Genomic DNA, 10,318 nt, shown 5'->3' with positions numbered 1-10,318 from the left:
GGAAATGCGGAGTCCTGCCTTGTGTCGGCCTCCCCCAACCCCCAGCTCCCCCATCAGCTGCAGGTCACCGGAGGCCTCCCCACTAGCAGAAGGGGTTTCATTGTGACCCCGAGACCTGTTGGTAGGTTGTAACCCTGAGAAGGATCCCGGAGAAGGTTGTGAGATTTTTTTTCTTGAGGGGAACAATGCCTGCTCCTTGCAGGGCCGACACAGACCCCCTGGGCCTCTGTCTTGCTGGACATGATGAATCTCGGGCTGGTCTGGACCTGCTTTGGGGGAGATCCAGGCCCTGGGACAGCTGGGGGGTTGGGGAGCCAGCAGGGGTTGGCTGGCCCAGCCCCCTCCTCTGACCTGGACTGGGAAGGTCTGAGAGGAGCTTTGATCCCCCCCCACCTTCCATCCCCAGCCCAGGGCCTAGAGGGAGGAGGGGCTCCGATTACAGAGTCTCCTCCCCTCCCTTCCCCTCCCCTCCCCCGCTGAGCCGGCCCTTCTCTGGCCCTTCTCCGCCCCTCTGTGACCCTCGTGGCCAGTGTCTTCTGTGCTCCCCGGCCTCGGCCCCTCCCCAACCCTCCTCCTCCCCTCCCCACCCCCTGCCCTGTGCTGACCACAGAGGGGCCAGGCAGGGGAGGGGCTGGCGCCACACACACAGATTCCGAGCTGGGAGAGGCCCCGAACCTACCCAGCCCCTACCCAGCCCCTCACACTGGGAGACGAAGCCTCTGCTGTGGGCTCCGACCCTGGAGGCCAAGGGGGGAACCCTGGGGACCAGGTGGGGGCCCCAGGGCAGGGGCAGCGACACAGGCCCAGAGAGGTAGATGCCTTCATCCGGGAGGCTAGGCAGTGCCTGAGGAGGGACCGGTGGTCACATCCCCCACCCCCTGGCCCGCGGTCCCCATGCTGGCGCTGAGGCCACTCCTACTGCTGCTCCTCATGGTCGGGCTGACCCCGGGGGCCAGCCTGCCGCCGGGACCCCGAAGCCATCCAGGCGTGTGCCCCAACCAGCTCAGCCCCAGCCTGTGGGTGGACGCCCAGAGCACCTGCGAGCGTGAGTGCGTCGGTGACCAGGTAAGCACAGGCACCGTGCCCAGCAGCCGTGCCGGGGCGTCGGACACCATGGGGGGTCGGGGCACCTCGGAGGCTTCGTGAGTCTAGGGGAACCCCAGGCCTTGCCCACAGGGGGACCCCAGCAGCTGCCCTGTGCCCCCCTTCCTGGGAGTCGGCAGCCTCCTCAGGCCCCCATAGCCCCGCAGCTGGGGTTTTAGGCTGTTCCGCGCATGAGGGTCCCAGGGAGCAGCCCCAGTCTTTGCCTTCACGGGCCACTCCCCAAACCTGCCTCCCCCCACCCTGGGACCGGCTTTTCTCAGGGCCAGCAGGGTTGAAAGGCGGGAGCCCCACGTGGACATCTGCCCTGCAGCGCCCCCTTGCAGCCCCCGCAGTGGCCTTGAACACGTTGTCCACGTGCCCCCTGCCCACACCCTTGGGTGCCATGAAACCCGCTCCGGGGCGGAGGACCCGAGGATCCGGTGGGCTTCGGCGACGCGGCACAGCGGACAGGCTGAGGGCGCAGAGCAGGGGAAGGACGGGCCGGCCCGCGCGCCGGGCTCCCCGCGGGGTGGGCGGCTGGCTGGGGAGCGGCGGCGGCAGCTCGGCCCCGCACGGCTGACAGGCGGAGCCGGGGCGCCCGCTGAGCCGCTCCCCACCCCCAGGACTGCGCGGCCCGCGAGAAGTGCTGCGCCAACGTGTGCGGGCTGCAGAGCTGCGTGGCGGCGCGCTTCCCCGCCGCAGGCCCGGCCGCGCCCCCGCCGCCCGCCTCGTGCGAGGGCTTCCCCTGCCCACAGCAGGGCTCCGCCTGCCACCTGTGGGACGGGCAGCCGGCGTGCCGCTGCCGCGACCGCTGCGAGAGGGAGCCCAGCTTCACCTGCGCCTCGGACGGCCTCACCTACTACAACCGCTGCTACATGGACGCCGAGGCCTGCCGGCGCGGGCAGCGGCTGCACGTGGTGCCCTGCAAGCGCGCGCGCGGCTGGCCGCCCGCCAGCCCCGGGCCGCCGGACCCCACGGCCCGCCCCACGCCGGGCCACGCGCCCATGCCGCCCGCGCTCTACAGCAGCCCCGCGCCGCAGGCCGTGTTCGTGGGCGGCACCGCCAGCCTGCACTGCGACGTCAGCGGCCGCCCGCCGCCCGCCGTGACCTGGGAGAAGCAGAGCGACCAGAGGGAGACCCTGATCATGCGGCCGGACCAGATGTACGGCAACGTGGTGGTCACCAGCATCGGGCAGCTGGTGCTTTACAACGCGCGGCCCGAGGACGCGGGCCTCTACACGTGCACCGCCCGCAACGCCGCGGGCCTGCTGCGCGCCGACTTCCCGCTGTCCGTGCTCCGGCGGGGCTCGGCTGGGGCTGGGGACGGGGACGGGGACGGGGACGGGGCGCGTGCCCCCGCCGGCCCCGCCGAGTGCCTGCCCGCCCCACAGGCCTGCGGCAGCGCGCCCTCCGGCCTCGTGCTCTGGCACTTTGACCCCCAGCGCGGGGGCTGCATGACCTTCCCCGCCTGCAGCTGCGAGGGCGGCAGCCGGGGCTTCGAGAGCTACGAGGCGTGCCAGCAGGCCTGCGCCAAGGGCCCCGGCGACGCGTGCGCGCTGCCGGCCGTGCAGGGGCGCTGCCAGGGCTGGGAGCCGCGCTGGGCCTACAGCCCGCTGCTGCGGCAGTGCCACCCCTTCCTATACGGCGGCTGCGAGGGCAACGGCAACAACTTTGAGAGCCGCGCCAGCTGCGAGGACGCCTGCCCCGGGCCGCGCACGCCGCCCTGCCGGGCCTGCCGCCTGCGGAGCAAGCTGGCGCTGAGCCTGTGCCGCAGCGACTTCGCCGTCGTGGGGCGGCTCACCGAGCTGCTGGAGGAGCCCGAGGTGGGGGGCGGCAGCATCGCCCGCGTCGCCCTGGACGAGGTGCTCAAGGACGACAAGATGGGCCTCCGGTTCCTGGGCACCAGGTACCTGGAGGTGACGCTGAGCGGCATGGACTGGGCCTGCCCCTGCCCCAACGTGACAGCTGGCGACGGCCCGCTGGTCATCATGGGGGAGGTGCGAGACGGCGTGGCCGTGCTGGACGCCGGCAGCTACGTCCGGGCGGCAAGCGAGAAGCGTGTCAAGAAGATCTCGGAGCTGCTGGAGAAGAACGCCTGCGAGCTGCTGAACCGCTTCCAGGACTGACCCCCCCACGCTGCCCCCCCCCACCGGGACTGCCCCCCCCCATCGGGTCTGCCCCCCGCTGCCTTCCTGCCCCATGGAATAAAAGCCAGTGTTTCCCCAGAGCTTGTGGACTACACGGGCTGGACCTCCTCGGGGGACCCTTAGCTGGTGTCCCGCTACCCCCACGGGAGCGTGGGCTGCTCCCTCCTTGCAGCCTCCCTGTTCCCTGCAGGAGCACGAGCCGTGACCGGCCCGAGACGGGCACCTGCTCCTGTTGCGGGGAAACTCAGCAGCCGGCTCAACCCACAGAGCCCGAGTTCTCCCTCCCTCCCCTGTGCCCTCAGCAGAGCAGCACAGTCCAGGAGGCCCCCAAGCCTTGATCCCACAGGCCAGACCCTTCTGTCACTAGGCAGACCCCTTGAAGACACGGCCCGCCCACTGAGCGCCACCAGGAGTGGTCCCAGGAGGCATGGGTGACACCAGCAGTGAGCAGCAGAAAACACTTTATTCCCAGGTTCTAAGCAGCCCTGTGGCCATCAGCCAAGAGCCCCCAGAGTGGGCAAGGCCAGTCCTCATGGCCCAGCCCTGGGAGGCAAGAGCTGGCATCTGGGTTTGGTCCAGAAGGGGTCTTGGTGGAGACACAAACATGCGAGAGCAGGACAGAGTTACTCTTTCCGGAATATCAGGCACTTGTTGTTGGCCGGCATGTCCACCTAGGGGAGAGGGGTTGGCTGGAGCGCTGACCTGGTCCCCAGGGAAGTCCCCTGTGTCCCCAGCCCTTCCCACGTACCATCCTCTCCAGCAGCAGGCCACTGGCTTGGCCCAGGTCCTCCAGGAGGGCTGTGTCCCGCAGCCCCCACTCAGGGTTCCTGCAGTGAGGAGGAGGCGGACAAGAAGGTGGAGTTGTGGCTGGGGTGGTCGCCCACCCCCCTGTCCGCCCAGCCAGCCGCCCTCCCCCGATCCAGCTCTGACCTGCATCTAAGAGTTAGATCAAAATCCACGTTACTCTGCGGAGTGATCTTCCCGTCGATGGCATAAGGCTGCGGAGAGGGGGACACGGCTCTGCCCGCCACCCACAGACGGGGGGGGTCAGCCATGCCTCCGGCGACGCACAGGCAGCCTTGCACGCTGGCACCCAGAGAATGAAAAGGACGCACCCCTCCCTGCCCCCAAGATGGGGGACAGCTGAGGACCAGCTGGTGAGCCGGGGAGGGGGATTGTAGGGAGACTGGTAGGTGTTCAAGAAGGAAGACTCTGGGTGCCGCTTAATGACGGTGGGCAGTCAGGGGACAAGGCAACTAAAAATACTGACACCGAGAGAAGGGAGTGCGGAAAGTAGGACACAGCCGGCGCTGGCTGGGAGCAGGACTGCCCAGCCGGGGAGGCCCGCGGCCCCGCCGGAAGCACTCACCCCATAGGTGATGAGCAGCGCCTTGGGTTTGAGCAGATGTCCCGCTGCTCTGAAGAGCCCCTGGGGAGTGAGGATGCAGGGGTCAGTGAGGGGCTTTCTCCGCCCGGCCCCGCAAGAGCCCGCGGCCAGAGGCCCCCGTGCCCCCTCTGGGCTGGGGGGCAGACCTGCCGCCCCGCGCCGCCCCGCGCCGCCCCGCACCGAGAGGGGGGCCCCGCGGCGCCGGTGGGCGGCTCGCCCGCGCGCCCACAGACCTCGGTGCAGCTCAAGGGGCTGATGTGGATCATGTTGATGCACAGCAGCAGGTCCAGCGACTGCGGCAGGATCCCGCCCCAGTGCTCCCAGTCCCAGGTGACGTCCAGGTACAGCGGGGCCTTCACGTTCGACAGCCCCTGCGCCTGCGTGGTGGCCGAGATGCTGTAGGAGGGCAGCGCACGGTCGCGGGAGCCGCGCAGCGGGACGGGCCCCGCTCCGCCGGCCCCCGCTCCGCCCCCTCAGCGGCCGGGCTCCCGCCTTCGCCGCGCCCCGCCGCACCTGTCCAGGCAGCGCTGGTCCACGTCGGACGGCTGCCACTCGGCGTGGGGGAAGGCCCGCGCGAAGTGAGCCGTGTGCTGGCCCGAGCCCGAGGCCACCTCGAGCACGCGGACGCCGCGCTGGGCCGGGTCCATGTACTGCCGCAGCACGCGCAGGATGGGCTCCTTGTTCCGCTCGGCCGCCGCCGCCACCAGCATCGCAGCAGCTCAGCCGGGCCGCCGGGAGCCGCAGTCCACAGCCGCCAGACCCGCCGGGAGCCGAAGCCCGACGCCGCGCGGCCCGCCGGGAGCGGTAGTCCGGCTTCGCGCGGCCCGCCGGGAGCGGTAGTCCGGCTTCGCTAGGCCCGCCGGGAGCGGTAGTCCGGCTTCGCGCGGCCCGCCGGGAGCGGTAGTCCGGCTTCGCGCGGCCCGCCGGGAGCGGTAGTCCGGCTTCGCGCGGCCCGCCGGGAGCGGTAGTCCGGCTTCGCGAGGTCGGCTGGGAGTTTAAAGGGCCCGCAGCTGCCGGAGGCGCCCCGGGAGCGGCCAACGCGGCGGGGGCACCGGTCGCTTGAGTTGGGGTCGCCGGCTTACAGGTGATCGACAGCTCAGTACCCAGGGGCCCGTGGTCGCTCCGGCATTTCCCTAGCGTTTGTCACTCTCGCGTTCTCTGGAATTGCCTCCTCCGGGTTGCTCCGGAGTGGGTGTTCCCTCGTTTCCGGTTTTTTTTCCTGTCGGAAGCGCTGTCGTCATCGAGTGGGGGAAGAAAATGAAAACACAACGTTGCGCCGCCCGGGAATCGAACCCGGGTCGCAAGAATGGGAATCTTGCATGATACCACTACACCAGCGGCGCCGTTGGACGACGGGGAGCCCGCGAGACTTAAGAGATTGTGACGCAGCGTCCGCGCGCAGAGCAGAACGGCGCACGCGCGGGGGAGCGGCCGGCCCCGGCGCCTCCAGCCGGCAGGCGCGTTCAGGTGCGAGCGCCCGGACCTCGGGGTCCGCGTGAAGGGGGACGGGGGAGGCTCCGGTCTCGCTTCGTTCTCCCCCCAGCGCGAGAGCGAACGGAGGGGGACTAAGGGACGCGGGCGGGGGCCGCGATTGGCGCCGGCGCCGCTCAGGGCTTTCCCGTGTCGCCGAGACGACCTGCGCCCGCCCCGGGGGCGCGGACGCCGCGAGGGGGTGGGTGACCCCTGAATCCAGCCGGAGCCTTCCCTGCGCGGTCCGAGTGCGCTTCCCCGGCTGCTTCCCCGGGCCGCGTCCGCAGCGGGCCCGCTTCTCTCCGTGGCCGCGCGGGTTTGCACGTGAGCGACCCCCACCCGACGTCCCTCCGGCCAGGGCTCCGGAGGTGACCCCGGCCCCGGCTTTAGCCTGGGGTTGTCGTGGAGGGGCCGGGCTGTGGGTCGGTCCGGCGGGGAGCGCGGGCTCGCCGCCCAGGATGGGGAGTCGTGTCGCGCCGTCGGGGCTGGACAGGCCCCCGGGGCGGGGGGTCACTCGGGCCGGCAGGCCCAGGGCATCCTGCTCGCGACCACCCTTCCTTCCGTCGGCGATCCAGCTCCCAGCCCCGGTCCGCCTCACCGGGCTTCACACCACCCAGGGGACTCGTGCAGCTTGGGGGCTGGTGGCCCGGGGCCCGGACGTGTGATTGATTACAAGGCTGGAGGCCGGGCCCATCACCCACGACCGCCGAGCCCCCCAGCCCCGAGCCCCCCTAAGAACCCGAAATGAAGGGGTGCGGGAGCCTCCGGGCACATGGGGGCGCCGGCAGGGGACGGGTGGCCCCCGGGCAGGGGGCAGGGCCTGGAAGCCCCGTGCTCCTTCCACACGCCCGCCCGCCCTGTGCGCGTGTCTGACCTCAGCTGTTCCCGAGTCCTGTCCTTGACGACGAACCAGCAACCGGGAGTAAGGTGTTTCCCTGAGTTCCGCCAGCCGTTGTAGCAAATTATGGCTGGACAAGGGGGTCTGGAGCCCTGACTTACAGCTGGTGACAGCCTGGACGTGGGGGCGGTCTCGTGGGACCCGGCCCTCGACAGGCGGGGAGGGGGTCCGCACTCATGCCCGACAGCTAGCGTCAGAACTGAGTTAAGCTGTAGGACACTTTGGCAGAAAGTGTTGCATTTTCCCTTACACCAGGTGTTCTGTAAGAGGCAAGAAACCAGGCTGACCAGTCTCCGTCCTTCCTCCAGGTCGTATGGCCCAGCTTCAGAAGCTGCCTGAATGCCCAGCGGTGTCTTCCATTTAACAGCACTTGACCTTAGGTTGCTATCTGATGTAGGAAAGACCTTAGGGTTCGAAGCCAACAGCCAAGAAAGAATCCCTGAGACATCTTTGGTGCAAAAATGTTTTATTAAAGCACAGAACAGGGGACCCGTGGGCAGAAAGAGCCGCACCGGGGTCATGATGAGTGGCCCATTATATACTTTTTTTTTTTTTTTAAGATTTATTTGGCAGACAGAGAGAGAGAGAGCGCAAATTGGGGAATAGCAGGCAGAAGGAGGGGGAAGCAGGCTCCCCGCCAAGCAGGCCCGATGCAGGGCTCAATCCCAGGACCCCAGGGTCATGACCTGAGCTGAAGGCAGAGGCTTAACCCACTGAGCCCCCTATTACATACTTTCATGTTGGAAGGGGGTTTCGGAGAGCCTAAGTCTCTAACAGACGTGGAAGCAAGCTTTCCAGGACCCTGAGGGGGCTGGCTCTTGTCAGGAAAGGGTCATTTATGACCGTCTAATGAAACCTGGGTCAGGAGACTGTTCAGGTGTGTGTCGCAGTGGGCCACATGCTTGGGGGGATGCTTGCCAACATGTATCTCAGGGGTAGAGATAAAGGGAGTTCCTATCCCAGTGCTAACCAGGCCCGACCCCGCTTAGCTTCCAAGATCAGACGCGATGAGGGGGTTTCAGGGTGGTATGGCTGCAGACTAAAGGGAGTTTCTAAAGGAATTTTTATATGTTAAAGTAGACCTCCAGGATCCCGGCAGTGGGGAGGGCGGTTCAGCAAGGACTGCTTTTTGTCCTTAGCAAAGTGTCAACATTGCTGCGGTTGAGGCCCTAGAGGAAGGTCACTGCTGGCTTCACGGACTTGTCAATGGGCTGCAGGTGGTTAAAGAGACGTAATCACTTCTCTGCTGCCTTTGCACCTGCCACATTTGTCCCTCTGGGATGGACGCTGTGCGAGATACCCCCGTGTACTCCGTGGCCTATGCTGCAGTGTGTGTGAGTGTGTGTGAGTATGTGCACACACGTGTGAATGCCTGTGTATACACGTTTGAACACACATTTTCTGGAAAGTCGTGGTTGTGTGTCAGACTCTGGGAGCGTCCCAGACCCCCAGTGAATGCTAAACCGCGGACCCCTGGACGTGTCTGTCCCGGTCCATGGCCTATGCCTGGTGCGACCTCCTAGGATTTTGTCTCCTGAGGGGGGTCCAGCTCCCCGGCAGCCCGCTTGAGCTTGCCACCCGCTGTGTGCAAGTGAGGCCAGCACAGGCCACCTTTCTCGGTGAGCGTTTACGTGCACGATGCAATCTCTGTTGCGTAGGGAGCCACGAGCAGACAGACGGGAGGCCCTGATGGGGGTGCGGGCTTCCTCCCCAGCCCTTCCCATCCCCTCTGACACCACCACTTGCCCTGATACACCGGCTTCCTAGAGCGGCTGTAACAAATGACTCCCAGCTCCGAGGCTTCAAACAACAGACGTTTATCCTCCCATCCTTCTGGAGGCCAGAAGTCCGAGATAAAGACGGTCCCCCTCCAGAGGCCCTCCGGAAGACGGTTTCTCACCGTTTCCAGCTGCGGGTGGCTGCGGCCACTCTCCCCCCACCTTCATCTAATCTCTCCCCGGTGTCCAAGCGCTCCTCTCCTTCCTCCCACAGAGACACGTGACTGGATTTAGGGCCCATCCCAACCCAGGATGGCCTCATCTTGAAACCTTGCCGAACTTCTATCTGCAAAGACCTTTATTCCAAATAAGGTCACATTCTGAGGTTCCCAGGAGACGCAGCTTTTGGGGGACACCACTCAACCCCCTGCACTTAGGTCTGGGAATGACCAAGCAATCCCCGACACTGGGCAGTGGACACAGGAGCGCCCACAGCGCCTTTCCGGGGGGGCTGCTGGGCAGCCTCGCACAGGCAGAAGCCCATCGTCCACTCTGCATTGGAGAGGGCAGAGGTTTCCGATGGAGAAAGTTACTGAGAATGACTGAAAACCTCCTTCTCTTTCAGATAAAGTTTTAGTACTGTATTTAGAATCTTTGAAAGAAAACTATTTGCTTTTCTTACCACAAAGGGGGTCTGTGAGGTGAAGGCCTTGTCTTACCCTCATAGCCACTTTTATCTGCGAGTGGATGAGGCCCCTTCGTCCCGCACCACTGGCTTGGGGACAGGTTCCCAACCTCCCTAACCACGGGGAAGGTGACCGCCCCTCCCTGCAGAGGCCTCCCAGCCAGCCTGCCTTCCAGGCAAGGTAAGTGAGGCTGGGGCGGGAACTCTGAGCTCCCCAGGTCCCCAGGTCCCATCCCCCAGCACTGCGTGCCCTGGAGCAGTGAGGCTGGCAAGGCCCCTCTGGGGGCCACCAGCCCCCCAACAGGTGCAGAGAGCTTCACTGCCTGCCCCCCCCCCACCTGGCCTTCCTCCTCCTTCATCTACCCTGGGGACCACTGGGCTCTCCCTCACCCCCACCCCCTCCCTGGTGCCCCTGCACCTTCTCCCCTCTCACCTGTCAGGATCATTTCTGCTCAGCCCTTCTCCCCAGAGCTTTGAGGTTTCTGGACCCAAACTTTGACCTCAAACAAGGCCTGTGGGCAGGGCCTTGGTTTTCAGACGGCTTAAGCAAATGCTAGGCCTGTCTGCCCATCAGGAGGAGGGGGCCTTGTCGGTGCAGGCCTGAGGAGTGTGCCCGAGGGAGGGACTCTCAGCATCTGGGTCCACTTGGGGGCCCATGCTCCCCACACCAGGGCCTCGCTTCCTCTGTCAGGAACACAGCCCCCCTCAGCGTGTGCTGTCTCCCCGGCATGAGCGTGAGCAGTGTGCTCAGGGCCGGGCAAGCCACCACCGATGGTGTGTTGGGGCCATGCTGGCCTTGACTGTGCTGGGGGGGGGGCGGCAAGGGACAGACCCTGAAGGGGTGCACGGCGGGGGGCTGGGCAGGGGCCCACTTGCCTTGGGAGGGAGGGGCATGTTCATGCCTGGAGGGACCCTGTCTCCCCTCTGAGG

General features: G+C 66.7%; 2 protein-coding genes across 2 annotated transcripts; one reads left to right on the top strand and one right to left on the bottom strand.

The window, feature by feature from the left end:
- Nucleotides 1-817: 817 nt before the first annotated feature.
- Nucleotides 818-3,209, top strand: WFIKKN1 (WAP, follistatin/kazal, immunoglobulin, kunitz and netrin domain containing 1; the record flags this gene model as incomplete). Its single annotated transcript, XM_080830473.1, has 2 exons — nt 818-1,065; nt 1,707-3,209. The coding sequence occupies exons 1-2, from the start codon at nt 895-897 to the stop codon at nt 3,207-3,209; spliced, it is 1,674 nt and encodes a 557-aa protein (XP_080686599.1). The 5' UTR covers nt 818-894.
- Nucleotides 3,210-3,674: 465 nt separating this feature from the next.
- Nucleotides 3,675-5,487, bottom strand: METTL26 (methyltransferase like 26). Its single transcript, XM_080831104.1, has 6 exons — nt 5,131-5,487; nt 4,851-5,013; nt 4,600-4,659; nt 4,161-4,228; nt 3,979-4,057; nt 3,675-3,901 (listed from the first exon to the last, which is right to left on the bottom strand). The coding sequence occupies exons 1-6, from the start codon at nt 5,325-5,327 to the stop codon at nt 3,854-3,856; spliced, it is 615 nt and encodes a 204-aa protein (XP_080687230.1). The 5' UTR covers nt 5,328-5,487; the 3' UTR covers nt 3,675-3,853.
- Between the last annotated feature and the right edge of the window lie 4,831 nt (nt 5,488-10,318).

This window comes from Martes martes, assembly GCF_963455335.1.
Source record: "Martes martes genome assembly, chromosome: 18".
Classification (NCBI taxonomy): domain Eukaryota; kingdom Metazoa; phylum Chordata; class Mammalia; order Carnivora; family Mustelidae; genus Martes; species Martes martes.
The sequence above is the reverse complement of the archived record's forward strand: the minus strand, read 5'-3'. Positions and strand labels throughout refer to the sequence as shown.